General features: G+C 41.2%; 1 protein-coding gene across 15 annotated transcripts in view; it reads right to left on the bottom strand.

The window, feature by feature from the left end:
- Nucleotides 1-21,348, bottom strand: part of Camk4 (calcium/calmodulin-dependent protein kinase IV) — a 280,008-nt gene that overhangs the window by 225,020 nt on the left and 33,640 nt on the right. For 2 of the 15 annotated variants that reach the window (XM_087592142.1, XM_087592146.1), the window contains 2 exons: nucleotides 15,450-15,662; nucleotides 456-523 (listed from right to left, as the gene is read on the bottom strand). Coding sequence is in view for 2 of the 15 variants with exons in the window: in XM_087592136.1 (XP_087448262.1) it covers nucleotides 135-209 (75 nt within the window). In the remaining 13 variants the exon portion in view is untranslated. 15 annotated transcript variants of the gene reach the window in all.

The following is a 21,348-nucleotide window of genomic DNA, read 5'->3' as shown; positions in this document are numbered from 1 at the left end:
CGCCTCCCTCCCGCCTGCCCTGCCAGCCCCCCTCCCAGTGCTCCTCTCCCTTCCAGGTTGAGGCTGCCGCAGGGCCACCTAAAGCGTTTGCAAATACAGGAGCCTGGGGAAGCCTCTAGGACCCGGGCGTGCACCTTCCTCCTAGCCCTCGGCAAGAGCCAGCAGCCTAGAAGGAGGCGAGCTCCGGGAGTGGAAGGCACCAAGTGCATGGTGAGAAAGAGACCTGATCGTTGCCGGCGCAACTCATGTTTCCTGGAGCGAGGCTGCAAGCAGGCGAGTCCCTTCTACCTTGCACCAGCTAAACAGGCAGCCCTTGTTGGTCCCTATGTCAAAGCTTATATGGATGATAGAGGAGAGTACCCTGTGGTTGCCAGCCAGCTCCTGGCAGGCCGCCTTCTGCTGGAACTCAGTGCACACCGGAGGAAAGGGCCTAGGTCCATGCTGACCTGACTCACCTTTGATTGAAGTCTTCAATTTGTCATCTCTGCTGGTGGCCCTGTCGCCTCTGGCTCTGCTGGAGCTCCTAAAAGGGCACACACTTGGCTGTGTCTAGTTCAATTTCGGCATCTGAAGGCCAGCAGCTGAAAGGGCTCAAAGAAAGGCTCCAGAGAAGCCAACTAGGCAAGCCTGCCTCAAGGCAGGACCTGTCACTATTCTTGACAGAGAAAGCTGCTACAGTTAGATCCTTTTTCTTCCCATGAGCTGTACCCCATCTTAAGCATTCTAATGTCCACTCATAGCTGCCATAGCGATTTGAAGTACGGCTGAATAAGATACCTTTGGGCTTTATTTCCTCAGCAAAGATAAACAACAATTAGTCATTACATTGGTGTGTGTGTGTGTGTGTGTGTGTGTGTGTGTGTGTGTGTGTGTAGGTGTGCAACGTGATGGTTACTACATCATAGTATAAAAGCATAAAGGTAGTTACTGGATCACATCTGATTTCCAGCTAAATGACTCTAGACCATTTATCCATTTAATATTATAGAGATATTAAGGTGTGTTTTTTTTCTACCTTTTCTCCAATATGCACTGAACTATTCCCAGCAAATCTCCATTCCTGAAAGCATCGGTCATAAGTGTGTTCCAACATTTTCCTCTCGTTTGCTGAGATATTACTTATTATAATACTCCATCACCCAACTAAACAATCCGGTTGTGATGAGAAGAGAGAATTTAATATTTAATACAAAACTTCCTTGAAGGCGGTGAGGGTGAGCAAATGCTCAAAATCCAATGCCCTACAAGTGGCAGACGTACGCAAGGTTCACTCAAGGTCCCCTGTAGACCATACATTTAGTGAGAGACTAAAAATGCGTTGCTTTTCATTGGCTAAATTCACTAATCTTCATGTTAATATATCAAACTCATAAACAAAGCAAGATACTAATGTTGTCCAAATCCTGTTTCACAAAGTTTCCCTTAGCTAGGATGATGGTCGGGAGTAGAGGCATGAAGTAGTTGCTGGGCTGTTCGAAATCACAGCTCTTTGGAGCAAGTCCCTCAAAAGCTGCAATGGCTGTAAATGTGTGTCTGCAGAAAATTATTTAACAGCCTGGGTCTAAAGCAGCACACATCGGAGAGACGGTAACCCCAGTGTTTTCTTGCCACTTTTGAGGACAATGGTTGGGGAAAAAGCCCATGTGTAGTACAGAGGTGACCATAGAAATTATATTTACTTTTGGTACAAGATTAGTCATTTGACTAGTATTCATCTCACAAATAACTTCTGGGGAGAGGGCAATAAATGAAAGTTTAACAAGATACATCATCATCATCATCATCATCACCCCCATGTTTGCCATTTCACTACCAGAGTTTTCAATTAGCTGCAGTAAATTGAAGTGGAAGTATTAGATGGAAAATTCCAGAAATGAATAATTCCCTACTCTACTAGATGGCACGGCAAACTCTGATAGCCTATTCTGGCCTGAACAAGCTACAAGTCACTCTTCTACCCAGTGCCCCCCTCCCCCGTTACACGCTACTCTCCGAGTCTCTCACAGATGACCTTCCGCTGCATGGGAAATGCAGAGTTTATGCAGACTTCAGAGCTACCTCAGCGTCATGCATCCACTGGAAGTCTTGAGATGTATGTCTTGTGGAAGGCAAGGGGGAGGTGATGTATTTTATTTAATCCATGAAGCTTTCTTTCTCATTTTAAACAAATGAATATAAGATACTAGATGTTATTTTAAAGCAAGCGAAGCAAGGATTAGGTACATGAAATTTGTCATTTTTACTAGGCCTTGACTAAAATGAAAAAAAAAAACAGAAATATAAATGCCTCAAAAATAAAAAGAAAAAATGTTAATTTTAAACACCTGAACAAACAGAAACAGACTCAGAAGATTTGGAAGACCTGAAGACGTGGAGTAGGAGAAGCTCATAAGACAAAACCAATTCTTACCTCAGGAGATCAAGAAAGACTTTGAAGCAGGAGACAGAGAACAAGACATTGGAAGGAAGTGTCTACAGGCATTCTATGGCCCTCGCATTCCTACCCATTCCAAACACGCCATCCCTAAAGCCTAATAAGAATGCAGCAGATTTGACTCTGTAACTGTCAAACAGTGGTAAATTTTGTTTTAGCTCAGATGCTACAGTTGATGCTGTATTCAAAATGGAAATTAAGTGGAATTCTGGGAAATCAGCTGTATTATATCTGTACTCTGAACAGATGCTGACAAATTGTGTCTTATATCCATCCATCACATTCCCATCCATATGGACACTGGACAGCTCTTCACTGGACAGCAGAGCGAGCAAGAGTCAGTGCGGAATAAACCCATAGCTGGGGTGCTGAAGAAAGAGAGAAAAAAGAAGAAAGAAAGAAAGAAAGAAATAACAAAAGAAAGAAAGAAAGAAAGAAAGAAAGAAAGAAAGAAAGAAGAGGAAGGAATAAAGAGGGGGAGAAAGGAAGGAAGGAAAAAGAGGAAAAGGAAGAAGGAATAAAGAGGCGGAGAAAGGAAGAAAGAAAGAAGAAAAGGAGGAAGGAAGAAAGGGTGAGAGAGGAAAGAAAGAAAGGAAGGAAGAGAGGGAGGGAGGGGAGAGAGAGGGGAAGGAAGAAAGGGAGAGACAGAGACAGAGAGACAGACACACACACAGAGACAGAGAGACAGACAAACACACAGAGAGAGACAGAGAGACAGAGACAGAGAGACAGAGACACACACGGGGCGGGGCGGGGGTGCACTGATTTCTGTTTCCTTGAGTATGAGAAATCAAACTGAGGGCCTTGCACGCTGTGAGTAGTGCTCTACCACTGAGCCACATGGCTGATAACTTGTGATTTCTGTGAATTGTCCACTACTAAACAGATTCGTCAGCCATACAAAAGGTCTAGTTACTGTGTTTCTAACACGTGAATGGACAATTTCTCATTCTGATAATGGCTGAGTAGGTTGTATAAATCCCCTGTGTATAAAAACTGTTTCCTGGACTACATATAAGAGTTATTAAAACCCTCAGAGTAAAAACCAACCAGGATGAAATGGAAATGATGTCACCCACAGAAGAAACCTTGTGAGTGAATTTCTATCTTCATATCTTAAACTATCAAACAGACAATTCTGCACTAGCCAGAGAGTAGAAACAAGAAAATTGCAGAAAGGATGGACTGCTATGGAGAAATTTACAATTTATACATAATCTGTACTAAAAGAATAGACTACAGTGTGGTAATGTGTGCTAAACTTAAAAAAAAAAAGAATAAAGTGATAACCAGGCAAGCACAAAAGACTAAGAGAAGAGTGCATGGTTCAGAGTGTAAGTTACACCAATCTGGGCTGAAGAGATAGTTCAAAGGTTAAGAACACTGACTGCTCTCCCAGAGGACCCAGGTTCAATTCCCAGCACTGATAGGGAAGCTCACAACTGTGTAACTCCAGTTCCAGAGGATCCGACACCCTCACACACACACCTCCAGGCAAAACACCAATGTACATAAAATATATCATTGTTTAAGTTATACCAAGTTAAATGTGTTTGCGTGAAGGAATTAATTTATATGAATGAACAGAATTTGAATCTTTGCAGCTGAGCATTGACAACACCTAGCATATATTTTTTTAAAAATTGCTAGACACATAAAAAACTATATGAAAATGTCAATTGGAGCTGATAGTAAAATTACACAAATTAATTCCGAGATGACTCAGAGCCTGATCCTAAGAAAGATTTAAAACAGAAGATATAAATGTTTGAATAATTAAAATAAAAATAGTTACGACGAGAGCTGAGGATTCCTACCAAGGAAATGGAAAATATTCCAAAGAATTATTGGAAATTTTAGAGCTGATAATAAGTCATCTGAGTTTTAGACGTTTCATGAAAAGAGCTCAAGGAAGACTTGCAGTTTACAGAAGGAAGGTTGGGTAGACTTAGCAATAGGTCTGGTGCCCAATGGCTAAGGTAGAGCTTAGAACACTTCACCTCATCACATGCATGTCTGAGTTCCCCTCCCACACTGAGCTATGGCTGGCCTAGTTCAAAACAGAATGTGATGAAACTACAGGTCATAAAGGCCCAAAAGATGATGTCTTTCTCCCTTTGTTTGCTCATTCTGAAGATAAGACATTCACAAGCAGACACATGCAAACCCCTAGAAAGAAGACCTGACTTTTGTTGTGGTTTGCCCAGAAGTTATCTGTATTTTGATGCTAATTCCACTGCCCAGAGGACAGCTGCCTAGTCTGTACTCAGGAATCAGGTGACTTCACCAGAACCTCCCCATTGAATTTGTAAAGTACAGGTGGGGGGCAGGTACAGGATAGAAGGAGGCCTGTCATTGGAGGAGAAGGAAGGATGGGCAGGAGAGAAGTTTGAAGGAAGAGGAGGAGACTAGGAGAGAGGAGAGACGGGAGAAGCCATGGCAGGTGACCTTAAGATTCCGCTCTGTGGCACTTGATTTTTGACAAAGGAGCCAAAACCATCAAATGGAAAAAAGATAGCATTTTCAGCAAATGGTGCTGGTTCAACTGGAGGTCAACATGTAGAAGAATGCAGATCGATCCATGCTTATCACCCTGTACAAAGCTTAAGTCCAAGTGGATCAAGGACCTCCACATCAAACCAGATACACTCAAACTAATAGAAGAAAAACTAGGGAAGCATCTGGAACACATGGGCACTGGAAAAAATTTCCTGAACAAAACACCAATGGCTTATGCTCTAAGATCAAGAATCAACAAATGGATCTCATAAAACTGCAAAGCTTCTGTAAGGCAAAGGATACTGTGGTTAGGACAAAACGGCAACCAACAGATTGGGAAAAGATCTTTACCAATCCTACAACAGATAGAGGCCTTATATCCAAAGTATACAAAGAACTCAAGAAGTTAGACCGCAGGGAGACAAATAATCCTATTAAAAAATGGGGTTCTGAGCTAAACAAAGAATTCACAGCTGAGGAATGCCGAATGGCTGAGAAACACCTAAAGAAATGTTCAACATCTTTAGTCATAAGGGAAATGCAAATCAAAACAACCCTGAGATTTCACCTCACACCAGTGAGAATGGCTAAGATCAAAAACTCAGGTGACAGCAGATGCTGGAGAGGATGTGGAGAAAGAGGAACACTCCTCCATTGTTGGTGGGATTGCAGACTGGTACAACCATTCTGGAAATCAGTCTGGAGGTTCCTCAGAAAATTGGACATTGAACTGCCTGAGGATCCAGCTATACCTCTCTTGGGTATATACCCAAAAGATGCCCCAACATATAAAAAAGACACGTGCTCCACTATGTTCATAGCAGCCTTATTTATAATAGCCAGAAGCTGGACAGAACCCAGATGCCCTTCAACAGAGGAATGGATACAGAAAATGTGGTACATCTACACAATGGAATATTACTCAGCTATCAAAAACAATGACTTTATGAAATTCGTAGGCAAATGGTTGGAACTGGAAAATATCATCCTGAGTGAGGTAACCCAATCACAGAAAAACACACATGGTATGCACTCATTGATAAGTGGCTATTAGCCCAAATGCTTGAATTACCCTTAGATGCCTAGAACAAATGAAACTCAAGACAGATGATCAAAATGTGAATGCTTCACTCCTTCTTTAAAAGGGGAACAAGAATACCCTTGGCAGGGAATAGAGAGGCAAAGATTAAAACAGACACAGAAGGAACACCCATTCAGAGCCTGCCCCACATGTGGCCCAATTAGACAAGATGGATGAAGCAAAGAAGTGCAGGCCGACAGGAGCCGGATGTAGATCGATCCTGAGAGACACAGCCAGAATACAGCAAACACAGAGGCGAATGCTAGCAGCGAACCACTGAACTGAGAATAGGACCCCTGTTGAAGGAATCAGAGAAAGAACTGGAAGAGCTTGAAGGGGCTCGAGACCCCATATGAACAACAATGCCAACCAACCAGAGCTTCCAGGGACTAAGCCACTGCCCAAAGACTATACATGGACTGACCCTGGACTCTGACCTCATAGGTAGCAATGAATATCCTAGTAAGAGCACCAGTGGAAGGGGAAGCTCTGGGTCCTCCTAAGACTGAACCCCCAGTGAACTAGATTGTTGGGGGGAGGGCAGCAATGGGGGGAGGATGGGGAGGGGAACACCGATAAGAAAGGGGAGGGGGGAGGGGGATGTTTGCCTGGAAACCGGGAAAGGGAATAACAATCGAAATGTATATAAGAAATACTCAAGTTAATAAAAAAAAAAAAAAGATTCCGCTCTGTGTATTTACAGGTTGTTATCAATGTTCCTAAGGGATGGATGGTACCGGGCTTTGTATGTTTAAGTGGGCAATTATATCTTACCAATTGGATCTAAGATTATTGTGTTGTGTGTTCTTTTATGTGAGGGTTTGAGTGTAGAAAAGTGTGCGGCTGGGATGTGTTTCCGCCAAGATATCTAGCAGATACTTTGTGGCACCGCACCTAGCGGGGTAATAGACACCAATACTTTTTATTTTTATATTTTTACAACAGACTTTAGCTTATCCCTGGAGCTATCCCGTGAGCTATCCCTGGAGTAGATTCCAAACTCCAGTCAAGCCATAGGTGACAGCAGCCATTGTGAGCCATCTGACCACAAATTTCATGGGAGAACTGAGCCAAGTAATTCAAGGAGACAGTTGATCATTCAAGGTGATTCTGTATACATGGAAATCATGAGAAACAAATACTGCATCTTCAAGGCAGTAGATTTTGGATTAATTGTATTCAGCAGTAAAGAACTAATAAAAACCTAGTTGTTACCTAACACAGGAAAACGAAAGAAGATGTTGAAAGAATATGCAAGAATCTGGTTGGTTGGACAATACCATGATTTCTTACTTACAAATGAGACTCGTGCAGATGTGAGACTAGGGTGGGTAACCTACTTGGTAAAGCTATAGCCTGAATTTTCCATCAAACTTATCGAAATAACATTAGTTATAGATCCAAGAAACTCAGCAAACTAAACAGTAGAAATGACACCATCTGTGTCAAACTTGAAATCGGGAGTTGTTTTGTGAAGTTTTGAATATCTGTATTAGACACTTAGGGAAATAATGATAGAAAAATATATTGCTGCTCATCAAAAATAATATAGCCTTTTAAAAATCCAGTTGCAATTTGTTCTGGCCGTATATTGTCAGATGTGTGGCCTTCCACTGGACTATGGTCAGTTTACCAGGGGCTACATGTTTTTGAAAAAAAGTCTTATTTTATGTGTATGGGTGTTTTGTCTGCATGCTGTATCTAAGCACTGCAGGAATACAGTGCCCCCGAAGGCCATTAGAGGGCACTGGCTTACCTGGGACTAGAGCTACAGATAGTTGTGAGCTGGCATGGGGTACTAGGACCAGAAATCTGGTCCTCTGGAAGAACAAGTTTTGTTGACCACCAAGACATCTCTCCAGTTTGGAAGAGCTACACTATTAAAACTGACTCTCCTTGCAGCAACTGTCAGTTCCCAACAGTTCTTCAGCTAAGGGTAGGGCTTTGCTCTAACTTCTGTTCATGGTCACGTTGGGGCTTTCTTGAGCTCATACAGGTCTTGTGTACATCACACTGCTGAATGTTTAGTTCTCCTGCTGTCCAGAAGATCCTTCCCTTGCAGACCGCCATTGTCTTTGGCAACTATGTCTTTACTTCCCTACTTCTTCTGCAATGATTCTTAATCCTTGTAGTTGATCAATTCAAACTTATCACTATCTAGCTTATGAATGAATGAGACTCACACTGTGGTTATTTTATTTGGCTTTGACAATTTCTGTGGGTTAAGCCCTAGTCTACTTTTCTAACTGCTGACTGGCTACCTCCCCAACAGATGACCCCAAACACTTGCTGCCTCTCTTGGCCATGGACTCATGGTGGCTTCCTCCTCTCCCAATGTTGTCGTCTCTCCTCCCTCTGCAAACCCCCAAACAGGTAACTCAAAGCCCACCTACCCCTAATCCCTCCAGGAATTGGTGCTAGCCACTTTTATTTATCAAATAGTTTTAAGTTAAGGAACAAGGTTTGCACAGCAAAAGCAGGTAAACATGAGAATTCTTTCACAGACGGCTAGACCTTCAGGTGGAGAATTGCATTGCAATACATAGCAATAGACCAAACCTCAACAGATCCTTCAGGGAGGGGCATGTGACACAGATGCTTCACTCAGGGTTAAGCATTCCACAGTCCCTTACTCTCTGCACTGTGGCCAGCTGTGAGTTTCTGTGTTAATTATCGTCTACTGCAAATAGAAAGTTCTCTAATGACGTTTGAGATATATGGATATGAGTAGGTCATTGGGAGTTGATTGATACTGTATCCATTTAGCAGAGGAATATCAGTAAGACTCCCTTAGGGCCTATCATGTATCTAGGAACCGGCTCTTGGCCTGATAGCGGTGCCAAGTGTGGGTTTCATCTGTGGAGTGGACTTTATGCAGAAAGTCCATGGTTGCTCACGTGAAGTTCACTATTTCAGCCAAACTTGGGCGAGTAGGAAAGGGAGGATGAATATGAGAGTTGGGGGGTTTTGTGAATAATCAAAATAAACTAGGCAAAGGCCTCAAAGAACTAATAAAAAAATATGACCAAAGACTCAAGTAACGAACTCTCAAATGTAATTTAACTTAGAAGCTGTTTAACTACTTAAAGAAATAGAAAAGAATTGCGCACCCCACAAAATGTCCTTCAAGATTGAAATTCAAATATGGGTAAACTATGTATGAAAGAACTCTCCATGGCCAGAAGATTATCATGATAAAGAAATGTGGCTTTGATAAATAAATGATATTAAATCCCAGATTTTAAAAAAAAAAGTGAGGAGCAGAATTGGGCAGGAATATAAGTATGTAAGGTGAGATCGTTTAGAGACAACATGTAGTTAAAAACATGAATAACATTGAATTATACATGAATCATACACAGGATTATACACGTTATACATAGAAGTATAAGATAGCATAAAATACTAGATACAACCCCCCCCCCCCGCATAATTTTTGAGAAAGATCTAAGCTAATCTCACAGAGTGCAGGTCTGGGCCCCTCAGAGGCCATGGTGGGGAGGAATCAAGTGGAGAGAACTTGTGGGCGGTGCAATTATTATGATGATTACAGGATTTTTGTGGCTTTCCTGAAACTGAAATACACCTTTAAAAAATCTATTAACGGGCTGGAGAGATGGCTCAGAGGTTAAGAGCACTGACTGCTCTTCCAGAGGTCCTGAGTTCAATTCCCAGCAACCACATGGTGGCTCACAACCATCTATAACCAGGTCTGGTGCCCTCTTCTGGCCTGCAGGTGCATACATGCAGGCAGAAAGCTGTATGATGCATACATAATAAATAAATATATGTTAAAAAAAATCTATTAACTCTGTTATATACAAAGAGCATATCAATAATGACATTTAATCTATTGAACACCAATAATAATAGTCAGAAGACAGCCAAAGCTCTAACTTAGGAAAACTCAAAAGACAGCGAATATTAGAAAGAAAAAGGTTAACTCTTCTAGATATTGAATTAATTCAGATTCCTAAAATGTATCACTGAATTTGGCAAAGTCACAGCATACAAACCTGTATAAAACAATTTGTTAGGAGTTGGAGAGGTGACTCGATGGTTAAGAGCATTTGCAGCTCTTCCAAAACACCCAGCTTCTGTCCCCAGCATCCACACCAAGGGGCTCACAACACCTGTAACCATCCAGCTCCGGGGGATCTGATGTCCTATTCTGGAAGTCTTAGGCTTCTACACACACATGGCCCACAAAGACACAAACTCAGAGAGCATACACACACGTACAACACACATACACATATACACATAATAGAAATTTAAATACCAACTCTATTTCTGCATACTAAGGCAACGATAACATGAATGTAAATACCCCATATACAATAGAATATGAAAGCCTAAGGGCGTGCTTATCAAACACTTCTTGTTTGCAATTCCTCTGTCCTTGAAGTTATCAAGTGTTTCTGACAGAAATAAAACAAGATACAAATAAATGTCAAAGTAACATCATTGGTGAGAAGATTCAATATTGGTAGCAAATCTGTCCCCACCTTACTGATAGGGGCTGATTTTAGCAAGTTTTTCCTGCATAAAATCAAGCTTTTTCTAAAACGCATTTTAGAAATCCTATAAAACAATATTGTAAAAGAACAAAGTTGTCTCAACTAACTTAAGACTTACTGTGAGGCTACGGAAATGAAAAGATCTAAAGGCAGAAAACAGCTTAGCAAAAGAAATAGTTCTAAAGCACATGGATAACTAATTCAATTTTTTAAAATAATTTGAAGCACTAACTGGACAAAATCACATATTTCCAAAACACAGAAAAGAATGGACCCCAATATATTCCTTGTATCACAAACTAACATGTATCATAAACCTATGTGCCAAAGTTAAACACGCAATAACACTCCTGGAAGAAAATGGTGATAGATAGATAGATAGATAGATAGATAGATAGATAGATAGATAGATAGATAGATAGATAGATAGATCCCAGAAGCACCTGTAGCTTGAGACACCTCAGAAGTGACAGAACCTGGGGATCCCTGTGGTTGAGTTATAGAAAGGTTGGAAGAAGCTGAGGAGGAGGGCGACACCATAGGAAGACAACCTGTCAACCCTGGACCCCTGAGGTCTCTCAGACACTGTGCCACCAACAAGGAAGCTTGCACCAGGTGGTCGTCGGAGGCCCCCAACACACATACAGCAGAGGACTGCCGGGTGCGGCCTCAGTGAGAGAAGATGCACCTAACCATCGAGGGAATGGAGGCCCCTGCGAGTTGGGAGGCCCAGTGGGGTGGGCGGGTGGGGATGGGAATATCCTGTTGGAGATGGGGGAGGAAGAATGGAATGAATAACTATCAGAGAGTGGACTGGGAGTGGGATAATGATTGGACTGTAACAAAAGGAAAAAAAGGTAAAAAAGAAAAAAATCTTAACAAGGATTGACAGTGTGGCTCATGGGATACCCAGATTCACTGTCTAGATGACTGTCAGCTTTACCCCTTCTCCCTGGGAGCATCCTGCGTCCCGTGACCGGGCTTAGAGATCCCGCCTCAATTCCACACAACTCTACAGAAACACTGCATGCCCTCAGCTCTCAGGAAGGTTCAGTGAGACCTCGGGGATGGCTTCTCCCTGCCTTGTTTATTCTCTACACAGATCACAGTCACTGGTCCTGAATGAGACTCAAGAATCTTTTCTCATGCGTATTCTGCCTTCTCTATATCGACAAAGGCTTTTCAGGGGACTTCATTATGAGCAGTGAACAGAGAGTGACCCAGGGAAATCGCCTACCTCTTGGTTAACAGTAGCTATCGGTAGAATAAGTGGAGTTTGGTGGCTCCCGGAATATTGTAACAACATATTATGGCTACGCTTTCATTGCATAACAAGTTACTCCACTGCCTAAGGGCCTAAAATAACTGTTGTCTCTCATGATTGGGCTCAGTGGGGCACTTCTCCAAGCATCAATGAACTTGGCTGCAGTTGCAATCATCTGGGACCTTAATTGGGCTCATTCATGTGGATAGAAGCGGAGGCTGAGTTCAGTTTCGAGATTACTCGGATGTCAGTGAGTGGGCTGTTCACAGCGTGGTGGCAGGATTCCAAGAGGGACATTGCAGAGCAAGAGCTCTTAATAAAAAAGGAAAGGAACCTTCAGGGTCACGTGAAGGCCGGGCCAGCACCTGCCAGAGCACAGCCCTGCTTACACCCTATTCTGCTACTCCAAGCCACCTGAAGCATGGGCCGTACTAAAGAGGAGGAGAATACTCTATGAAATACTGCATGAAACGACATGGAGGGATTATTTAAGAAATTGGGGTTACCTTTATGTTACACATAAAGAAACATACTTCACAGAGAAGTATCTGTTATGATAACTAACGTGGAGATGATAATTAAGGTTGAAATGATGACAATCGATTAAAACTCTTTCAAAATACCGCAAGTCCGAGTAATGTCAACCAAACTCCGTACTTGACGTATGCAAGCTATTCCAGAACAGTGGCAAACGTGAAAAGCTTTGTGCATCTTTGACAAGAATAAAATAGCTATTAACAGGATATAAGGCATACAAGGGAGACACAATCGAATTGGTACACAATCGCTTGAACACAATTGTTAAAATCCTCAAGTAAACATAAACACACCAAAACCAGCAGAACGTTAATGAGGCTACGACAATCAAGCAGGAGCTATCTCATCGTCGGCGTTTGCAAAAAGAGCAGATGGGACTTACTTACGTTTGATGGAGAAGCAAAAGCTTCAAAACATTAAGAGACTAAAGATAGGTTATCATTGGGGCTGGAGAGATGGATCGGTAGTTAAAAGCACTCACTGCTCTTGCAGAGTGCCAGGGTTCAGCTCCCAGCACCCACAATGAAGGTTAACAGAAGTCTAAAACTACAGCCCTCTTCTGGCCTCTGTCAGCCACAGGCAAACACGTGGGATGTATACATACGTGCGAGCAAATATTCATATACAAAATACATAAACACCTTTAAAAACAGGATGTTGTTGGACTAAGCAGTTACGACACTAGTCACAGTTCGTACATCACCACACTGGTTTAGTCTTTGCTTTACAACATTTTGCTCACCCACTATATTATATATATAATCATACTAATATTGGTCTTCCTTAGTCATTAAAGTCAATCCACCACTGTGTCAGCAATGACTCTATGGCTCCTTTACCTTATTCACTCCAGTTATATAGTAAGTTCCTCCCTGATGTTTGGTTAAAGAGAGAAAAGTCTTGAAATATATAGTTAAAAAAATTATTATGTAACTGAAGCTTTCAAAGAACGCCTGATTATATGAAAGAAAATAAACAAAATATCATTGTCAGTGAAATGAGGAGAGAACCCATTTGGTTATAGTGTTTTGGGGGGATTTTTTTGTTTGTTTGTTTGTTTTTTAATGATTCAAATGTAATTAGCCAGCAAAGACCAAAAGGAAACAGTTTCAATCCAACAAAAGGTGTTTACATAAAATCTACAGAAAACATCATAATTAACAGCAAAATCTGTCAAGCATTCTAATTAAGACAAAGGCACACAATGACGCCCACCACGTGGTTAAGATGATGTATGAAGCCACAGAGACAGCACACGCAAAGAAAACAGAGACGACGGTAATGTTCTTTCTCTAAACAACATCCAGAGAGAACATGGAGACTATAAAAATATAATTCAGAGGATGAAATGCTATACCTACTTACTTATGTCTAATAGCTTCTCATTTATGAACAAGAAGATGCCACAACAGTAAAAATTAATCTAAAAAAATGAATGGGAAAGGAATTTTCAATTATATGTGTGTACGTGCTATGAGATCTATATAATGAACCCTATTGAGTTTAAATAGTGAAACAAATCTGTAAAACTGAATAGAATACATAAGAGACTCGTGTATGTATAACTTTATGATTAATTTGGTCTAACAAGTAGGAAAAATGGATAACCATTAAACTGTAAGAAAAGCAGCTATCAATATTTAAAAGAACAAAAAGTATCTATAACACATATCAGCAACTAAGACAAGTTTGATGATTTTGAAGCACAAAGCATTAGACAAAAATATAAACATGTTAGCATATATTGCAGACTACCTTCCAAAGTCATGGGCCAAGGATCTTAGGTAAGATCAAGGCTGGCCCACTGAAGACTAGACCATTTGCACTAACTGCATTTATTACAAATAATAGATTTCACCTAAGTAACTTTAAAGCTTCTGTATATTTGGGTGAACAGAAAGGATAAAATGTAAGTGGCAGAGAAAAATTCCTGCAACACGTCCAGCAGGGAAGGTATTAATAACTATAATGTGTAAGGCCCAATATGCTTTAGGCAAAGACAAGGAAGTTGGTGTTAAAATGAGTAAAAGATGTCAGATGGCAATTCTCAAAGGCGAAGCAATGTGGTCAATAAACACGGAAAGGACATTCATTCATAGCAATAATCATGTGTGTCTGCCTGCCTGCCTGCTTGCCTCTGTGTGTGTCAATCAGTCTCTCTCTCTCTCTCTCTCTCTCTCTCTCTCTCTCTCTCTCTCTCTCTCTGTGTGTGTGTGTGTGTGTGTGTGTGTGTGTGTGTGTGTGAGTCTGCCTGCATCTGTATCTGTCTGCCTGCCTGCATCTGTATCTGTCTGTCTGTCTATGTATGTGTTTCCATTTCTAGATGGCATAAACTGTCTCATTTAAGAATGACAATAGGGAAACCACCATATTCACAGCCAGCAGACAAGAGTCTTTTCGATGAAGTATCTGGCACCAAGGAGGTAGACATTTTAAATCTCAAATTTCCTTGACCTTGCAATTTTGCCTCTAGCAAAAATTTCAAAAATGCATTCACAAATGTTCAAGGCCATTTAGAGCTATCACCCATGTTAGTGAAACTTAAAATATAGAAAAGCCCATTGAGGTAGAGTATGAGTAGAATATAATCCACGGTGCAATTAAATGATGAGCTCTACCTACACACAGCACATCAGAGAGCTCCAAAATATGTTTCACTACATCAAGTAACAGAATAGAATACCATTTGTATTAAAAACTAAAAGCTGGACATTACAGAAATAAGTGCAAATGCATGGGAAGCATCAGTCCAGGTGGAAATGGTACCATCGCTAAGGGGAGGTAGAATGGTGTACTTTGAGTATTTTGCTTCGTGGTTACAAATGTTCAAAGTCCTTAACAGAGAACATATCGGGTGTCAGTAAAGCCAGGCAGAACAGAAAAGTACAACAACGGTGGAAGAATTTTCCCTTTGGGATCCCTAGACTCATTTTGTGATGGACAAGTTGGTCCTCAGTTTGGCTACCCTGTTCATTTCTGTCCTATTACCTGTGGCCTGGGATGGGGCCAAGTTTCCAGTAAATGGAGAAGAAAAGCAGGGGTAAATTTGCAAAGCAGATTTTTCATCACAGCAACCATCTCAAAATCCAGTCCTGTACATGCACTTTTACCTACCTTTGCACTTTTCCCCAATGGAATTGAGAATTTTCCTTCCTGAAACTTCTAGTTGCTAAGCAACACTTCCTTCTCTGTGGAGCATGGCCGCCACTCCACACTCACTTCTCGTGGTCTTTGTCCTTTTCCGCTTTTTCTCCCAGTCACCATTACTCTTACATGCTCATACAACTTTCTAGTTCTTCTGTGGAGGCAGTGTACCCCTCAATCGCTCTGTAAGAAATTAAAGGCTTGCATTTTAAGTATTGTAAACTTGTAGCACAAAGGATGAAGACAAGCATTGCTCGCCGTCTTCTAAGTGGGCAGCCACCTAGAGATGGCTCGCTCTTAGGATTGGAGTTTGAAGATGGCATCTTGAGTGTTAGAGCTTTCTGATGATGGCTTTCAGGTACCCAATGTCTACTATAATCTATTCATTATAACTGAGCTGCTAAAATATTCTCTGCCACGTTTTGAATATTGAGAATGTAATGGTCTTTGCCATCAAGAAGATGATATTCATAGGGCTCTTATGAATTCATGTTCTTGTCTTGACTACTCAAAATATTTTATCCTGGTCTGGTTGATGGCTGGGTATTGAGGCAACTTCACGTGTGTAAATAAAAACAAAACCTCCACTCAACTTTAAGAAATGACAAATGTAAGATGTTTCTCTCCTCTCATCTGATGATTGGAAAGAACAGGCCTCAGAGAATGCTGCAGCCCTGAGAGTTGGGATGAGAGGTTTATTCTTATCCTTTTGTATGGTTACTCATACTGTGTGTGATAAACAGCACATTGTTTGAGCACTGCCACCATGCCTGATTTACATATTGTTTCTGTTACTTCCTAATGGAAGCCTAGGCGATTTTATTAATTTCCCTTTTGTAAAATAGAGATAATGGTATTTATATCAACTAAAATTTGCATAAATTACACAGAATAGGTAGGTACTAAAACAAGATGCTCGCCAAAGTTTCATTTTCTGTTCTGTTGATTCAAAACTGCCTTCGCAGTTCAAAATGGGAATGGAGGAAGGCTTCCTTTAAAAGGAACTGTTTTCGTCTTTCACGAACTCTCAAGAACAAAAGATGTCGTGTGTCCACCAGGTTTTGGTTATGTGATAGTCAGTGCCCAAGAAAATCCATCATTCCCAGGAGCCCAGATGAAGGGAGAGCAAGAGGCGTCAGCTGACAAAAGGCAAGGCCTGACGTCAGTGGAGTCAGGTCAGGGAAGAAAACAAGGAAAAAAACAAACAAACAAACAAAAAACAAAACAAAAAACAAAAAAAACACCAAAAGCACTGAACAGTATCTAGCAATAGAAGCTACTTTGTGGGAATGAAAGACAGGCTTTGACAGAGAGAGAGAGAGAGACAGAGAGAGAGAGAGAGAGAGAGAGAGAGAGAGAGAGAGAGAGAGAGAACACTAAATGAAGAACTAAGTAAGCACCATTGAGAATTTTAGTATTGTCACAGGGTCTCCAAAGGTAGAAATGTTTCAAATCGTGGGACCCGAAAATAAAGAGATAGAAATCTTAAGGGAAGATGAACGCAGTTTAGAAAACACAAAGTCTGAACAATCAAATGATAAGAGAGCAGAGGAGAGAAGTGACGGGCAATAATTGTACCCTAGAAGAAACTCTCTAGATTCAAAAAACACTGGAGCTGCAAATGAAAGACAGAAAGCTGACGTGGAGTGCACACGGCTTGTAAAAGACAGCACCTGCATTTTCACCAACAAATGCTTCAAAACAGAATTAGCTATGCAGGGGGGTGGGGGTGGGGTTGAAGAAGTGACATCAGATCACTTTTCTGCAGTCCTGGGAATGAGATGACATGTAAACACCATCTGCAGGCTACTCACAGAACAGAGCCACCACACGATCAGCAAAAATTCACAGGTGCTATCGGCTCAGACCTTACCTGAGGAGAACATTCAAAGCAGAACATTATCCAACTAAGTGAGCCCCAACTGAAATCTTAACATAAAGGAGGGCAAAGAACAGGAAAGACAGATAGAGATAAACTTTGCAGTCTATGCCTGCCTGGGTGACACTAGGGTGATTTGAGGTAATGAAGGGCTTTAAAATAAAAGTATTCTGTGGAGTAAGAGGAAATAATAATCTTCACCAAAGTTCTGAGCAGTCAATAGGAGGAAGAGAAGCCAAAGAATTCCCATTAGCATTCAGCAAGAGGGAGGGAGACAGCCAGTAACACAGTCTAATGGTGGCAGGTACCTGGAGCCAGTAACACAGTCTAATGGTGGCAGGTACCTGGAGCCAGTAACACAGTCTAATGGTGGCAGGTACCTGGATGTGTCGTGGGCTACTGGGCCGGGTACTTCCACCTTCATTGTATCTACCTACACAAACGAGAATTCTGACCACACGGGGGCTTGTGGTTTTTTTGTTATGGGACTCTGAAAGCCAATGATCCAACACAGCTCCAGAGTGCAAACTGGGCCTACGTTACTCTATGCTGCTCTGTCCCCTCTCTTGTGGATTTTGATGCCACGATCTCAACATGGCTGTTCAACCTCCAGGCATGGTATATCCATCTTTGGCAGGATGAGGAGGAAGGTCAGACAGCAGAGGCTGACTGAGGACAGTGCCATTCTCCTAGGGGCTTAGTCAATAAGTGTTTTCCTCTTTGTCATTAGAAGGGGACTCATCGAAAGAAAATATGACCAGTCATACTTTCACACCGTGATCCTCCATGATCCGAATTCCGTTTCATGCACAAGGGAGGAGAACCAGACAGACACCAGCAGTGGCCTCAACAAAGCCGTTTACATTTTGTTTTCCTGTTCTGCGTGGGAATTTGCATTTCAAATAGCAAGCTAACTTACAGCAGAGTGAATAAATTTCAGTGAGGTTAAATATTCAAAGGAGAGAAGAGACTACACTCTGCCCACATTTCTGACTCCAGAGGAAAACACCAAACGCCGCCATCTGGGACCCTGGTGCGCGGGGTCCGGGAAAAGGCGGCGCAGTTCCTCCTGGTTGCTGCACTCACGGAGAGCACATAAGCAACACCCCACGAGCAAACTTGAGCCTCGGGACCACAGGTAAAACCAACTTTTCTGCTCCAAGTAACCTGCCTGGTCAAATCAGGACACAGGCCCACAGGAACAGCTGAAGACCAGTAGACAGGAAAGACTACACGCCGGAAAGCAGAACACTCTGTTCCCATAACTGGCTGAAAGAAAACAGGAAAACAGGTCTACAGCACTCCTGACACACAGGCCTGTAGGACAGCCTAGCCACTGTCAGAAATAGCAGAACAAAGTAACACCAGAGATAATCTGATGGCGAGAGTGAAAGGCTGGAAAACAACTTTCTAAGCAAATGGTCGAAGAAGCAAGCGGGAGTGGCCATTCTAATATCGAATAAAATCGATTTTCAACTAAAAGTCATCTAAAAAGATAAGGAATAACACTTCATATTCATCAAAGGAAAAATCCACCAAGATGAACTCTCAATCCTAAATATCTATGCTCCAAATCCAAGGGCACCTACATACATAAAAGAAACCTTACTAAAGCTCAAAACACACATTGCACCTCACACAATAATAGTAGGAGATTTCAACACCCCACACTCATCAATGGACAGGTAATGGAAACAGAAATTAAACAGAGACATAGACAGACTAAGAGAAGTCATGAACCAAATGGACTTAACAGATATTTATAGAACATTATACCGTAAAGCAAAAGGAAAAACATTCTTCTCAGCACCTCATGGTACTTTCTCCAAAATTGACCATATAATTGGTCAAAAAACAGGCCTCAACAGATACAGAAACATAGAAATAATCCCATGCATTCTATCAGACCACCACGGGCTAAAGCTGGTCTTCAATAACAATAAGGGAAGAACGCCCACATATATGTGGAAGTTGAACAATGCTTTACTCAACGATAACCTGGTCAAGGAAGAAATAAAGAAAGAAATTAAAGACTTCTTAGAATTTAATGAAAATGAAGGTACAACATACCCACAATTATGGAACAAAATGAAAGTTGTGCTAAGAGGAAAACTCATAGCTCTGAGTGCCTGCAGAAAGAAACAGGAGAGAGCATATGTCAGCAGCTTGACAGCACACCTAAAAGCTCTAGAACAAAAAGAAGCAAATACACCCAGGAGGAGTAGAAGGCAGCAGGAAATAATCAAACTCAGAGCTGAAATCAACCAAGTAGAAACAAAAAGGACCCTAGAAAGAATCAACAGAACCAAAAGTTGGTTCTTTGAGAAAATCAACAAGATAGATAAACCCTTAGCCAGACTAACAAGAGGACACAGAGAATGTGTCCAAATTAACAAAATCAGAAATGAAAAGGGAGACATAACTACACAATCAGAGGAAATTAAAAAAAATCATTAGATCCTACTACAAAAGCCTATATTCAACAAAACTTGAAAATCTACAGGAAATGGACAATTTCCTAGACAGATACCAGGTACCAAAGTTAAATCAGGAACAGATAAACCATTTAAACAACTCCATAACTCCTAGCTAAATAGAAGCAGTCATTAAAAGTCTCCCAACCAAAAAGAGCCCAGGTCCAAACGGGTTTAGTGCAGAATTCTATTAGACCTTCATAGAAGACCTCGTACCAATATTATCCAAACTATTCCACAAAATTGAAACAGATGGATCACTACCGAATTCCTTCTATGAAGCCACAATTAATCTTATACCTAAACCACACAAAGACCCAACAAAGAAAGAGAACTTCAGACCAATTTCCCTTATGAATATCGATGCAAAAATACTCAATAAAAATCTGGCAAACCAAATCCAAGAGCACATCAAAACAGTCATCCACCATGATCAAGTAGGCTTCATCCCAGGCATGCAGGGATGGTTTAATATACGGAAAACCATCAACATGATCCATTATATAAACAAACTGAAAGAACAAAACCACATGATCTTTTCATTAGATGCTGAGAAAGCATTTGACAAAATTCGACACCCCTTCATGATAAAAGTCCTGGAAAGAATAGGAATTCAAGGCCCATACCTAAACATAGTAAAAGCCATATACAGCAAACCACTTGCTAACATTAGAGTAAATGGAGAGAAACGTGAAGCAACCCCACTAAAATCAGGGACTAGACAAGGCTGCCCACTCTCTCCCTACTTATTCAATATAGTTCTTGAAGTTCTAGCCAGAGCAATCAGACAACAAAAGATCATCAAGGGGATACAGATTGGAAAAGAAGAAGTCAAAATATCACTATTGGCAGATGATATGATAGTATATTTAAGTGATCCCAAAAGTTCCACCAGAGAACTACTAAAGCTGATAAACAACTTCAGCAAAGTGGCTTGGTATAAAATTAACTCAAATAAATCAGTAGCCTTCCTCTACACAAAAGAGAAACAAGCCGAGAAAGAAATTAGGGAAACGACACCCTTCATAAAAGTCCCAAATAATATAAAGTACCTCGGTGACTTTAACCAAGCAAGTAAGAGATCTGTACAATAAGAACTTCAAGACTCTGAAGAAAGAAATTGAAGAAGACCTCAGAAGATGGAAAGATCTCCCATTCTCATGGATTGGCAGGATTAATATAGTAAAAAATGGCTATTTTACCAAAAGCGATCTACAGATTCAATGCAATCCCCATCAAAATACCAATCCAATTCTTCAAAGAGTTAGACAGAACAATCTGCAAATTCATCTGGAATAACAAAAAACCCAGGATAGCTAAAACTATCCTCAACAATAAAAGGACTTCAGGGGGAATCACTATCCCTGAACTCAAGCAGTATTACAGAGCAATAGTGATTAAAAACTGCATGGTATTGGTACAGAGACAGACAGATAGACCAGTGGAATAGAAGTGAAGACCCAGAAATGAACCCACACACCTATGGGCACTTGATTTTTGACAAAGGAGACAAAAC

This window comes from Rattus norvegicus, chromosome 18 (genome assembly GCF_021556685.1).
Source record: "Rattus norvegicus strain SHRSP/BbbUtx chromosome 18, alternate assembly SHRSP_T2T, whole genome shotgun sequence".
In the NCBI taxonomy this organism is placed as follows: Eukaryota; Metazoa; Chordata; class Mammalia; order Rodentia; family Muridae; genus Rattus; species Rattus norvegicus.
This window is presented reverse-complemented; position numbering and strand designations above follow the sequence as displayed.